The 14,739-nt window shown below is 40.6% G+C and overlaps 1 protein-coding gene across 3 annotated transcripts; it reads right to left on the reverse strand.

Annotated features, from left to right (window-relative positions):
• Positions 1 to 770: 770 nt before the first annotated feature.
• On the reverse strand, positions 771 to 13,375 carry LOC101013459 (deoxyuridine 5'-triphosphate nucleotidohydrolase, mitochondrial). Of its 3 annotated transcripts, none has more exons than XM_021940537.2 (7): positions 13,203 to 13,375; positions 12,040 to 12,178; positions 9,930 to 10,021; positions 8,355 to 8,399; positions 2,781 to 2,855; positions 2,562 to 2,632; positions 771 to 2,124 (listed from the first exon to the last, which is right to left on the reverse strand). In XM_021940537.2, exons 1-7 carry the CDS (start codon positions 13,225 to 13,227, stop codon positions 2,068 to 2,070), a joined length of 504 nt encoding a protein of 167 aa, XP_021796229.1. In that variant the 5' UTR covers positions 13,228 to 13,375; the 3' UTR covers positions 771 to 2,067. The 3 variants fall into 3 exon arrangements, with proteins under 3 accessions (XP_021796229.1, XP_021796230.1, XP_021796228.1); XM_021940538.2 differs by lacking the exon at positions 13,203 to 13,375 and adding an exon at positions 12,945 to 13,028; XM_021940536.2 differs by lacking the exon at positions 13,203 to 13,375 and adding an exon at positions 12,629 to 13,013.
• Between the last annotated feature and the right edge of the window lie 1,364 nt (positions 13,376 to 14,739).

Genomic DNA, 14,739 nt, shown 5'->3' on the forward strand with positions numbered 1-14,739 from the left:
TTGTGTCATAGTCTTATTTGGAGAGACCTTAATCGCTTTTTGCTTCCGCAAGATATCACACTGGTCCATTACACTGATGACATTATGCTGACTGGATCCAGTGAGCAAGAAGTAGAAAGCACACCGGACTTATTGGTGAGACATTTGTGTGCCAGAGGATGGGAAATAAATCCAACTAAAATTCAGGGAACATCTACCTCAGTAAAATTTCTAGGGGTTCAGCGGTGTGGGGCCTGTTGAGATATTCCTTCTAAGGTAAAGGATAAGTTGCTGCATTTGGCCCCTCCTACAACCAAGAAAGAAGCACAACGCCTAGTGGGCCTATTTGGATTTTGGAGGCAACACATTCCTCATTTGGGTGTCTTACTCCAGCTCATTTATCAAGTGACCTGAAAGGCTGCCAGTTTTGAGTGGGATCCAGAACAGAAGGCTCTGCAACAGGTCCACGCTGCTGTGCAAGCTGCTCTGCCACTTGGGCCATATGACCCAGCAGATCCAATGGTGCTTGAGGTGACAGTGGCAGATAGGGATGCTGTTTGGAGCCTTTGGCAGGCTCCCATAGGTGAATCATAGCAGAGGCCTCCAGGATTTTAGGGCAAGGCATGAGCCACCGTGCCCAGCCTACAGCAGACTTTCTGTAAGAGGTAACTAATATTAACAGTGTAAACTAAGACCATATTTCTCGGTAGCCATGTAATACTGTTTGTTCTTACTCAACTGTTATTCGGTATTGATTATAGTTCAGGTGCACAAAACAGAATCCATTCTGGTTAGTTTAGCAGAAAAACATTTAAATTTCATTGACAACAGAAATAATTTATAGCCCAACCTAGTACACAAAAATGGTGGCTATGTCCCAGTGAGTTGATTTCATGACTCACTAATGAACTGTGACCCACAGACGGACAATTACATTGCAGGGTATTAAATGGCTTGGAGAATCACCAGAAAAGAACAGTCTTACCTGTGCTTCCACAAACTGGGTGGCCAAGTGAACTGATAGTTCCAGAAACACTCCATGTGTATAACCCACATCCTCAAAATGATGCCTGGTGTCTCAGAATCTGATGGACAAAACCTAAGTGACACCAAAAAACCCTGACACAAAGGAATTTGAGAAACATAGTAAAGAAAGGAAAGCACACCAGCAGAAACTTCCAAAAGATGTCAATCAAGCTAAGCCACAGAATCAGTTCCGTATCTGCAATGAAGTGCTGCTTATGTATGTGAGACAGAAAAACCTGGTGGCCGAAGTATGTATTATTTCATTTATCTTATCCCTATAAATGGCATATTTTCTTGATTACAGCCTATTGCTACTTCACTTAGGGAAACTCATAGCTACAACCAGTACAACTTGCCTGATGAGACGAAATTCAGGGGAACAAATCAAAGGTAACAAATACCCAAGTTACATGTCTTTCACAAACATACCTCTACTCAGTCAATAGAGGATTTATCAAAAGAAAGATTAATAGTGGAAAAATAAACTGAGGATTCTTTTCTCACCCTCATCACAAAGAAACTTAAGATTAAAAAGAAGTTTTTAAACTAGTGAAGAGAAGAACAAGGAATACCTTTAATCTCTCCTTTTCATTTCATTTTCTTTTAGTTCAGCTTATGCAAGATTTTGTACCTTGTGTAAGAATTTAAGTTTACTGAATACAAAATATTGCTTAAGATTTAAAGGAATTAAAGCAAAATAAGTTGCTGAAGGGGGATCATTTGAGTTAAATACAGGTTTTTTTTTTTAATCTGTAATTGATGTACATTTGATTTTAAGAAGACACTTTACATCAGGTCACCACAAAGCAGATTTACATACAACCATCAACTGCAGAAAAACAAAGTTTCTTTTCGATCCAAACACAAAAAGCTTTGTGTTTCATTTTTTTATGATCTCTTCCTTGACCATTAAAAAAAAAAAAAAAGTAAAAAATGCAGTACTTTTCGAAGGTGAAGCTAGTAAGTTTACAGAAGTGCAAAACACCAAAACACTTTAAGCAAAAACTTTTTTTTTTTTAAGAAAAAGGTATGACTTCTCGTTTTCTGTTCTTGGCATAAATTTTAATTCTTTCCAGTGGAACCAAAACCGCCTGAACCCCTTTCGGTGTCATCCAAAGCCTGAAAGATAGACAGATAGCAAGGTGGTAAGCTTCACCATTTTTTTTAGAGTCTCTTTCAGTTTTCCTCTCCAGCTCCTAAGAAAAATATAGCCAGAATTCTACTCTTGCTATATCATCTTTCAAAAGGGAGATTACAGAAAGAAGAAAATTAAATTCTAAAAAGCTCCATAAATTAGAATATTGGATAACTTTTAAAAATTCTAATATTAGAAGTTCACAGTATGTTTAAATAACTTACTATGCAAAGTAAATACTACATAATAGCTACATGAAAAACATTTTAAGAAATTCTTAAAACTAGTATTTTAAATTTGCTTAAGTTTAGTCATATATACTATTTAGTTACAAACAGCATATTAAATACTCAAGATTATACATATTTCTTCACTTAAGATGTTATATTACTTATTCTCTATCATCCTTTATAATACTTACTTGAACTTCTTCTATTTCTGGATAAAAAATCCGTTCGCAAATGAGCTGTGCAATTCGATCACCCTTTTTGACTTCAAAGAAAGAATAGTTTATTATTGATATTACTGACATTCTGCACATCCTGTCTTATTCAATGAGAATTAAAAGAGTCAATATTATTTACACATACATGACTCCGAAAATTCACTAGAATTATGTGAATGTATATATTTAACATACCTTCAAACTTTTCTTTGCCAAAATTAAACAGTACAACACCAACATTTCCTCTATAATCTTCATCTATGACACCAGCTAGAAAAAAGAAAAATAATAATATCTCGATTTTTGCTATCTGAATACTAGAGGTGTAAGATCTCAAAATCATTGTTATGTAGCTCTGAGATTTGTATTCTTACAATTGAATAAGTGAATCTTGCCCTGGTACTATGTAAAGCCTAAAACCAAGAAATGATATTACTAAAATACAAATAAAAATTTAGAAAACACATCATAATTTTCCAACCTGTCACTCTTTATCAAATGGCAACCATTTCCTCTTTTAAGCTGGGAGTAGCAATGACCATCTCCAACCTACTGTCTACCCACCGCACACTTGCCAAAAAGACTAGGAGAAAATTACAGTTTAAGTTTTAAAGGCTTTTCCTGGTATCAGCTTCCCACTAATACCCAGATTGAAATACGATTGAGTCATAAACAAAAATGTAAAAAAGCCTAAAGCTCTGCAGCGGAATAAGTCAACGCTGACATTGTTAAGCAGCAGTCTCGCAAATCTTAGAACATTCCATTTGTACACTAAAAATGTACCTGAACTTTTCAGTTCATAATCTTCCTCTCCTTTTAAATTGAACCACCATCCTTTCTTAGAGCATGATTTCTCAGAAGACAGTAGCACATAGGCTTCATGAGTGTAATTAGTACTTCTTTATATGTGTAATTAGTACTTCTTTGAGATTATGAACACAGCCGGAGAAGATCTTTGCAGGGGAGACGTGAGCTAGGTCCCTGCCATAGCCCAGAGAGTTATACTTACCAGACTTGCTAGCATTTATCTTTAAGCCAATAATTTAAAACATTTCCATAAACACAAGCACAGATAATACAGGTGTACCAGGCCTTTTCGTTTTTTTATATTGATAAATAATCACAAAGCATACAATTTATCCATTTAAAGTGTTACAGTTCCACAGTTTATAATGTATCAGAGTTGGCCAACTATCGTCACAGTCAATTATAGCACATTTTCATTACCCTCCCTCCAAAAATCCCCTACCTTATTAGCAGTCACTTCCCTTCCTCCTCCCACTCCCAATTTCCTGCTATACATGTAATTCTTTCCCCTCAGTTTGTGAAAGGCTTGATAGGACTCACGTGAATCTAACTGAATACAGCTCCATGTCACATCTTACTTGTTATTAATATTCTACCCCCAACAAAAACCCTGATGAAGGAAAAAATATGGAACTAAAAATAATCACGTGTTCAGCTCAATGGGCAGTAATGCTATTTGTCCACACTCCTCATTATTTGAAAGCTGAGAAAACAAACAAACAAAAAAAACTGAAAACATACCCACCCCCCATTTTTTAAGAACAAAGGTAATTCCAAAGCATATCCTTTCAATTTTCTCATATAAGGGGGGAAAAAAAGCAAATGCTTAGGTCCACCATATTCAGCAAAAACAACATTTTAGATTTTCCGAATGGATTACAACATACATTTAAATGAACCCCTGTGCTTTATGAATGAATTACTAGGGACAAGTGAATCTGAATTTAAGCACTTCTTAAAAGGTTCCTGATGCGATACTTTTATGAGAAGAGTGAGTATAAAACTGGGCAGAAAAGCAGCAAAGGCAGTTCATCTCCTGTCTGGCCTGAAGGAAACAATCAATTATTGAACTTGACCAATTCGAATTACCAAATCCTGCTTTATTTCTCCACTGTCAGTTGACCATTAATTTAGACCTTAATATTTATGAAAAAAATTGATATAAAGATGAAACCAGCTGTTTTCCACATTACCTATATGGAAAAAACTTTGACGGCAGGGACAATTTAAATTAGATTTAATGAAGAAATCCCTCAACATAGCATGTTGTTCCATGTTAGAAAAAATGGCCACAGTAGGCTAGAGAACTTCCATGCTGGGAGATTTTGAGGTACAGGCTAGTAATTCATCTATCTTGAATGAGTTAGAGAAAGACAATATGGACTGACTGACTTCTGAACTATTCTGTTTCTACTTTATTCGAAAATTTTTAAATAACCAAAACAATACAAATACATATAAAATAAAAGCTTATAATATTCTCTTACCCTCCCTGAGATAGCTAATGTTACAGAAATATCTTACATACTACTTTTTTTCTATTTATCCTTTGAGATTAATAAATGTAAATGTTAGCCATTGTTTTTAGATACAAGATATGGAAATATGGTATCTCTTTTTCTCTTTCTTTTTTTGGCAGGGTCTCACTCTATAGCCCAGGCAGGAGTATAGTGGTATGATCACAACTCACTACAGCCTCAACCTCAAGTGATTCTCCCATCTCAGCCTCCAGGTGCACAGGCACCACCACACCTGGCTAATTTTTGTATTTCTTGTAGAGAGAAAGTATCCCTATGTTGCTCAAATGAGCCTCAAACTCCTGGATTCAAGCAATCTGTCTGTCTCAGCCTCCCAAAGTGCTGGGATTACAGGCATGAGCCACGATGCCCAACCTGTACCATATGTTTCTATGTAACTATTCTCTTACATAATATTAGACACAGGCTGCTTTTACATTTTGCTATAAAAAATAAAGAAGCCCTTTAAATATATCCTTTTACATTAATGCTTTTTATTTTCATCAAATAGGTTGCAAAAAAAGGTGTAGCCATTCAAACTTCCATCAGCAATATTGGAGAATGCCCATTTCCAAAATGCTTGCCAATATCTGATGGCAACAATCTCTTATATTCTGGCCAATATCATGAGTACAAAATGGTTATCTCATTGCCTTACTTTTCATTCCCTGATGACTAGTGAGGCTGGACTTTTTTCCTCCCATTTGTTGGACATTTGCACGTCCTCATCTATATTTTGTTCATGTTTTTTTCCTCATTTTTCTTTTTCATAGAAATTGTAAATATTTGCTTGTTGGCTTTATAGTATCTTCTAACATACAAAAACATTCTCTTTTTGTAAAGGCCTCTGCTGTATCTGTAAAGTAGTCCTATCAGAACTACTCAAATGACTGGGTGTCTTGAATTCTAGAGACAGGTGATCTTTATACTTGGGCCAAGAAAATGTGAAAAACCTGTAACTGACTAAAAGAAATTAAGTAGTTTGAAGTCAATTCAAACGTATGGCAGAAAAAAAGGCCCTCAGTTTTTTTTTTTAACATGAATGCTGATGGTATAAAACTTTCAGTAGTTTCAAATTCATTTACCACCCAATTGCCATTTGACCTTCAAGAAAAGCCTTCTCTGCCTACAGGATATAAGTATCAGGGACATTTTTCCTCAGAGAAAGCAGAAAGTATCTTGAAGTTATCACTGGAAAAATCATGCATTGGAACTGGCAGAGTGATTAACTGACTTCAAGCAAAAGTTTTACTGTGTCAAGAGTTTGGCATGTCATTTGTTGGAAACCTTTTTTTAGTGAAAAACTATCCACACCTACCAGATGTGAATTCTGAACAGAATCCTGAATGCTCAACTTTTCCCTTTGACCCTTATTTACAGCCTGGGATTTCTAACAACATCTCTTTTCAGAAATAAAAACTGTTGCCAACTATGATAAACTTGTGCCTAAGGGAGACTGTTAAGGTTCTCTGCATCCAAGAACACACCACAGTGTAATTTTATGAATAATACCATACCAACCACCAGGCAAACTAACTTTCCATTCTTTTACATGAATTTTTTTCCAGAAAGTTGTTTTAAACAGAGCAAAAATTAGTAACAAAGTCGAAAAAAAGAAAAAGTTTCCACATAAAAACAATCTGTGAAGTCCCTAAGGACAGAAATTATATCTCACAGAATCTAATATGTGCCAAGCACTGTATTAGGTATTTCATACATATTATCATTTAATCCTCCCACCTCTCAGAGGCAGGCACACTAATTTCCATTGAAAGATGAGGAAACAGGTTCAGAAAGGTTAATAACTAGTTAGTGACAGAGCTGGGACCTAAATCCAGTTGTTATTCCAAAGCTCCTGTTCCTTGCACAATCATTTGAAACTTCGTTGAAAATATATACAATCATTTATATCCTTAAGTTACAGTCCCAAATGACCATAGTTGACCTTGTAAACGGTCAACTTACAGAGCATAACTTACAGAGCCCAAGGAATCTTCAACGCGAGAGTGGGCTGTCAATGTCCATCCCTGCTATGTAAAACTTAGCTCCCCTTTAGTCCCTAAGAACTGGGTACTTTTGGGGTCCTGTCTTGGCCAACAGCACCACCTAGTGACACTATGGAGAGATACCACGCCCACCAAATGTCAGACTAAGGAGCAGACTAGGATAGCCAGGTTTCATTAAGTGCTTAGTTAGCCCTTGCAGTGGCACATAAAAGTGAGCTAATTCAGGACGTGTTTAGTTGGTGAGGGGGATGCAGCAGGGTAATCTTCACACTTAATTGCAGTGGAAAGAAGGAGGGGGTTGGAATCACACAGAGACTCCAGTTTTTTTTTTTTGTTTTTTTGTTTTTTTTGAGACGGAGTCTTGCTCTGTCTCCCAGGCTGGAGTGCAGTGGCCGGATCTCAGCTCACTGCAAGCTCCGCCTCCCGGGTCCACGCCATTCTCCTGCCTCAGCCTCCCGAGTAGCTGGGACTACAGGCGCCCGCTACCTCGCCCGGCTAGTTTTTTTTTTTTGTATTTTTTAGTAGAGACGGGGTTTCACCGTGTTAGCCAGGATGGTCTGGATTTCCTGACCTCGTGATCCACCCGTCTCGGCCTCCCAAAGTGCTGGGATTACAGGCTTGAGCCACCGCGCCCGGCCAGAGACTCCAGTTTTTAACCACATATCCACGTGGGCTCATTTCTAAGCCAGAGCTATATAAAGTAGCTCTGTAAAAAGGGGTGGAGGAGATCTAGCATACCTACTTATGTGGGGCCAAGATATCTTGTTAAATGAAACATTCACTACTGATGGGATAAAGGATCAGTATGTGGGGACCACATTAAGTGGGGTCTGGATCCCAGTTGGAGGAGACCTGAAACAAGGAAACCACATTAGGAAAGTAGAAGTTTCCTTACGATAAGAGGAGTAGCTCTGGTAGCAAGAGTAGTTAGCAGAGGACACTGAAGGTTCTTCATGAAAGGTACCACATGAGGTAGGGTTAACTTTGGGAGACATGAGAAAGGCTTTATTATAAGGGAAACAGGTACCACAGAGGACTGTCTTGACAAATTTAGAGAAAAGTGTTTTCTCTCCTGACTTCAGGGAAAGATTTTCTTGTTATATTTTGCTAAAGACAGATAGCTCTCTTATGAAGAAAATTCTTACAAGATAGCCTTGTGTTTTCTAGAACTCTTGTTGCTTAAATAACTACCTAATTATTACATCATTAAATCTAAGTCATTAATAATCAGGTAATTATTTTAAAAATTAAGTTAGTAGTTAAGCAAAATATAATTGCTTAAAATAACCACAAAGCTTTGCCTCCTCATATTATAACAAGCTTTCCTCTAATCATTTTATTTTCTTAAAAATAAAATCTGTCATTTGAATATTACCTTTTAAACAAAGACAAAGTAAATGCTTGCAAACATTTACAGAATAAAAAAGGAAATGCATTACCTCCTATATCAATAAAGTGTTTTGCAGCCAAGCCTGACCGTGGAGCTAAAAAACAAAAAAGGAGACATTGGTTATTTTAAGGGGGAAGGGCTATACCAGAGATAACTGATGCAATTTAAGCATGTCATTCTCTTCACCTATAATATCTACATCTTCATCTTAACTTTAGCACATGGTTTTGAATTAAAGAATATATATTCATCATACTACATTACCAAAGTTGGAAAGACTAGTTTAAGAAAATTCTACAAGGTTTTAATTCAAAACTAACTTAAACCACTCCCATGTGACTTCAGTTAGAATTTGTGGTGCTGCAGACAGGGCAGAAGGACTGCTAGAATGAGCTGAAAGGTGAGCAAACGGGAACGACTGTAGGCTGCTCTTTCAAGAAGTTAAGCCTCAAAGGGGAAGAAAGAGGAGTGTGGCCAGCAGCAACACTACTGAGGAAGAAGACTTTGGTTTTAAGATGGGAAACCACAACATGTACAATGTAGATGGGAAGGGAAAGGAAGGGGAAGGGAGATGGAAACAAACCTAACCAAATAGTAGCAGAGCATAGCCTACAACTTGGGACCCCACTATTCATGATTCAGATGCCAAAAGACATGTCTGTAGGAAACACATGAACCAGAGTAAGATAAACAGGCTAATATCAGTTAACTAAAAATGCCAAAAACTAAGTCTCAATGATTCAATACTAGTATACTTTTTAATCCTAAAAACTGAAAAAATAAAAAGCTATGGTTACACCTTATTATTGCAGACTCAAGCATCAGGCCTATAATTAATTATCCTAACTAGTATTTTATTTTATAATAATTTAAATCAGGCACTTTGTCAATAATGCAGCCTCTTTCTATACTAACCTTTATTTCACTCCATCTCCTGCCCCCTCCCCTGAAAAAACTCTAAAAAATGCAGTCAATGATGCCCAAGAAATGAGATGAAAGGCCATCTTGTTATCTTTTAAGGGCTGAAGTACTGGCAGTTTCCCCACTCATGGCTAATAAGATAGTGCCAGTCTAACTCCTTTCCCTGGAGGAGGGCATCACAGCTCCATTGACTCCTTTATGTTTACTCTGGTTAGTCAAAAAGAACTTACGCTCTTGCAAAGAACTGTCTGGTAACAACTGATCCGCTCCAGAAAAATCAAACCTGTTGACTTGTACTCCATTTTGTCCTACCTCCTCCCAATGCCTCTACAACACTGAAGAGTATCCCTTACCCTAACCCCACGACCAAACAAGAAAAGGTTAAGTAGGCTTACACACTCTGGGACCAACAAGGTCCCAAGTTTTACTCTCCTAATATAAAATGCCATGTTCTGAGAACAGCCTTCTAGGCCAATGTGAGCCTAAAAGCTCCAGTGAGGAAAGAGAAAAACAAAAGGGTCAAAAAGAGGCAAAGCAAAGATGTAAATAAAGCCTTTCAAACAGTGCATTTGCTATCACAAATGGTGCTTCTTTTAGGACACAGCCCAAGCAATATTGCCTGCTTATTACCCCAAATGAAACATGAAGAACGTATCACAAAGGATAACTTGACAAATAGTTACCTGTTTCTTAAATGACTCACCTACTCTTCCGTAACACCCAGAAGGGAGCGCTATCTGAATGTCCGTTTTCACAAGAGCTTTCTCCATAGGTGGTATTGTGTAATCATAGGCACTAAGAAAATATTGAAAGAAAATAACTGCAAATGTATTTATAAAATTGTTTTTATATTTTCTTTGTGACCAAGCATATAAAATTGCTTTCAATATATTTAATGAATTAATGAACTTTAGTTTCTAAAATCAACCTTGCTATGATGAATTCCCAATTCATCTTAAAAGTTTATGAAGAAGGTAGAGGTAGTTATTTTATTATTAAAATGACAGCTTTAGATAAAATAATTGTCTGTGAATATTTTTGGTGGTGTGAAGAGATGTCAACATTGTAAATCTTTGCCCCTGAACAAAAGTTTATTGGGAAACTGAGGTACTTATTAGCATGAAAGGGCAGAAAGGCAAACTTTCAAAAGGTGGATGCTTTACTACCATAGTTTGAAAAGGAAAAAAAATGAAGAAAGAACAAAGAAAAAAGGCCAAATATTACTAATAATACTAGCTATCACTGATTAAGACTTTACTATGTGCCAGGCACAGTTCTAACTGGTTTACATATATTAACTCATTTTATTCTCACAATCATTTATGTGATTAGGGAATATCTGCAGAAGGAAAGGAGAAAATGGGTGGACAAAATAAGAGGGATAAAGAACTGTGTTGTATCTGTCAGGCGGGGCTTGGTGGTTTGCCAAGCTTAGGCGATGAATTTCCTGGCTGAGGGAGAGGGCTGATCACTGTGAACAGTCCCTGGAGATGGACCTTGTTTAGGAACAGAATTCCTCTAAGATCCACGTAGCAAATGCTGCTACTCTTGCTATTACTGTGGCCCTCTGCTGGGTGGAAATTTAAGAGATTTTACAATGAGCAGAACCAGAAGTTTACTTTGGAGAACTGCATTAAGTCTGGTAAAGCAGTACTATACTTCCCCTTCTTTCGCTGAAACCCCTCTTTAAATAGTTATGGCATAATTTATTACAGATACATTATTTCCACGTCTATTTCAGTATACAGAAAGTCACCTGAATTTATTATGAGACTACTTAAGGTATCTTAAATCAAGGACTCCCCTAGGACTCAAAAAAGTGCTCCAAAATATACTTCGGAAAGGTCTAGTCAAACTACATCACTCTTTTATTCATTAAAATTAAGAGACCGTAGTTTTTCCAGCTGCAATTGCCCATACCTACTTTCCTTTTCCTTTCTTTTCTGTTGCTATCATCATGCACTACTTTCTCTTCTCCTGTGCTTAGACCAATAGTTCTCATGTTTGAATTACCTGAGAAACTTTAAAATAAATCCCAATGCTTGGGATTTAGTATAAACTCTCCTTCCCTCTCAGCATTACTTTTCTCCTACCTTAATGGCTCTAAGAACTGGCACAGTAGTCAAAAGAAAAAAAAAAAAAAAGCCCAAAATTCGGGATAAAAAATGGTATCATCTTCAAGTCTCTGGGGAAATCAATTCAGCTCTTCACAAACTCCTGCCTGCGTAAAAAGTAACACTTACCTAGTTAAGGATTGTTGTGAGGACTGAATACAACAGCATAAGGAAAGTTTTTAGTACAGGTAAAACGTGCTGTAGAGATGAAGTGTGGTAGTATTACAGGCAGCTCTGCCTTTCGTATTCGGATGCCTTCTGAAATTCCGCCCTGGGGCCAGATGAATGTATAGAAAATAACTTTTTAAGGCAGATGCATCTCTGTTCATCCTTCTTAGGTGTTTTCACGCTCACATCTAGGCTCTCACCTTGGCTTTTCTATTGAGCACAGTATCACCCTCAGGCCACTCGAAAGCCACCATGTGCCTTCCTCTCTATCTTCTATTTAGAAAGGGCACAATAAACGTTGCAAAGTAACGCCTTGCTAGACGCCGTATAGTTATTTTACTTATTCTGCAGTCTTTGCCCAAATCTCTATTTAATTTATGCCAAAGATGAAAGCTAAAATTTTCAATATGAAAAAGGCAGAAATCCTATTTATAGCTAGTGTGTTCCTGTGATCTCTTCGATGACTGTTTCTAGCTGTGGCAGCGGATGGCCGGCCCTTCCCAGCCTCCTCGCCGGGAGGTCCCCGCTCACCTGTACAGGTCGTAGCCCGCGGCCCGGGCGGAGCCCCGCGTGGGGGCCGTGGCGTGCTCGGAGAGCCGGGCAAAGCGGAGCTGCATGCCGCCCTCTTCTGCAGGCCGGGGCCGCTTACTGGGTGAAATGGCGGGTGTCTCTTCAGAGCAGGGCATGGCAAAGTCAGAGGGCGAGCGAGGAGAACACCCGAGGAACAAGAGAGCGCACGATGAGTTGCGCCGCAGGGAACCCGCCGAAACCGAAATTTCCCGCCAGCTCCGCCCCACCCACCGCCCCCTCCGGGACGAGTCCACAGTTCTGGCCGAGAGGGGAGGCGGGATTCACATTTTGGGTTAGAAGCCCTTCTCGGAAAGCAGGTTTGGGATCGGAAACTACTGGGTCCCAGTCATCCATCCACATTCAGCGCGTAGGGCCGACGACAGGTTTTGGGGCGTCGCCCTCACACATTAGAAAGCCGTCCCCCCGCCAGGGACCCTAATGGACTCCCCCCGCGCGCACAGGGGCCGCCCGCCGGCCTACTTCCCCCACCGCCTCAAGCCGCGTGGCTTCGTTCCGGACGGCCGGGGCCCTTTGCCCGCCGCTCTCCTACCCTGCCCGGGCGCCGGGCATCCCCCCGGCTTAGGAAGCTCGCCCTTCCAGCCCGCGGCCCCGGCTGTACTGGCTCCGCGACAGCCTCGGCTCAGACTGCCAGCGCTGGACAGCGGCCAGGGCGTCCCGTGCTGCGCTGCGAGGCCGAGGGGCGGGCCTGGCCCAGAGAGTCCCGCGGCCTCGGCCCTCTGCCGTGCGCCTCGCGCGTTTTGCATCGCTGAGCGAAGCAGAGACGGAAGGAAATGGTAGCAGAGCGCGGGGCGAGGGCAGAGGAGAGTCATTTCCCCCAGAGTTTGGGCTGGTTGGCTTCTCGGCACCTCCGGACGTGCGCCAGGCTTCCACCCTGAAGACGCGCGCGTCCCGGAAACATGACCTCGGAAGCAGTCGCCGCCGTGCGAGGGGCGTGGAGAGGCGGCGCAGGCCCTGGGGCACCAGGAAGACGGTGCCCTTGGCGTCCTGAGTCTTGCTGCCGCCTCCGGGTGCCTACGCCTCTTGCCCTCGCTCTTCTTGTTTGCTCGGGCCCCCATTTTTCCGAGAGTTCACCAGGCCCGGGCCCTGCTCCTGGGCTGACTTACCTGCGGCGTCACCGCCAGCGGCCATGACTCCCGGGCTCTGAGTTCAGCGGCGCCCTAAGCGCCGGAACCGCATGTGGGTGCCGGTGACAGTTACTGCACCCGGTGCCGCTCACCAGACTGGGCAAGACACCGCGCCCGATTTCTTTTCAGCACCGAGTGCCAGACGTTGTAGTTTATTCGACCGGAGGCAGGGAGGGCGGTAGTATTCTATCAGGTTTGGGATAACCCAACAGAAACGCAGCGGGAACGCCTTGGCTAGGAGTCGAACAAGGATCCCGGGCCGCAGTGGTATAGTTTACAGTGGGGGATAAAGCAGTCACTTTCTAGATAGTTGTTTTTCTTTTTCTGAGCTGCAAGTATCTCGTTATTTCTCACACAAATCTGAGAGCTGAATTGAATGGTTTTGAGTTTTCAAAGTTAAGCTGTGGGACAGTTTTAGATAAATGACAAGTAGAAGTGTTATTAGAGTATTATTGGGGAAGTTTTACATTCGTTGCTGTGCCTTTTCATACAGGCCCCACCTTTTCGGTCTCCTTAACTGAGTCCTCTTCGTTGTTGAAAGTCCTTTGCATGAGGCTATGGAATATACACTACCTTCTCTGGACGTTAAATATTAGCTACACCTTGAGAACTCCCAGATTTATGCCTATAGCAACACGATCCGAGCCCTGCAACTTTTCGACCTCATTTTGAGCCAACATTATTTTACTCCCTTATTTTGCTGGAGTACTTTCTCCAGTTATTTACTTAAAGTGTTCACATGAGAGACATATTTGATTCCTTGCTCACAAATGACTGCCTCATTGGACTAAATTTAGCTCAAAGGGATCAGAATGCTTAAGCCACAAACTCACAACTATAGTTCTGCCTAATACACTGAATACCCAATCTCTCTTAACAAGCATAATCACCATGAAAAGCATACTCTGAATTACACCAGTGGCGTAGAAGCACCAGGAGACAAAAGTTCTGTAATTACAGTCCAGAGAAAGGCTTGTTATTTCATTTTAAAGCATCTTTGAGTTTTATGAAGTGAAGAAATAAAAACAGGCCAGACGTGGTGGCTCATGCCTGTAATCCCAGTATTTTGGGAGGCTGAGACTGGCAGATCACTTGAGGTTGGGAGTTTGAGACCAGCCTGGCCAACATGGTAAAACCCCGTCTCTACTAAAAATACAAAAATTACCCAGGTGTGGTGGTGCATGCCTGCAATCCCAGTTACTTGGGAGGCTGAGGCAGGAGAATCACTTGAATCAAGGAGTTGGAGGTTGCAGTGAGCCAGCCTGGATCACACAATTGCCCTGCAGCCTGGGCGACAGAGCAAAACTTCCATCTCAGAAAAAAAGAAAAAGAATTACCTTTTATAAGCAGATGGCTTAAGTGCCAGGGTACACAGAAGAGTCATCAGAAGAGCTAGGGTAAATGCACATGTCCAAGCCCCATCACCAACTGACTACGCAAAATCTCCAGGGTGATTCTGTTGTCCACCCCTGGTAAAAGACAGCTGCTCTAGGGGATTTATTTCTAGAGAATCTGC

Source organism: Papio anubis, unplaced genomic scaffold, assembly GCF_008728515.1.
Source record: "Papio anubis isolate 15944 unplaced genomic scaffold, Panubis1.0 scaffold20, whole genome shotgun sequence".
Classification (NCBI taxonomy): Eukaryota; Metazoa; Chordata; class Mammalia; order Primates; family Cercopithecidae; genus Papio; species Papio anubis.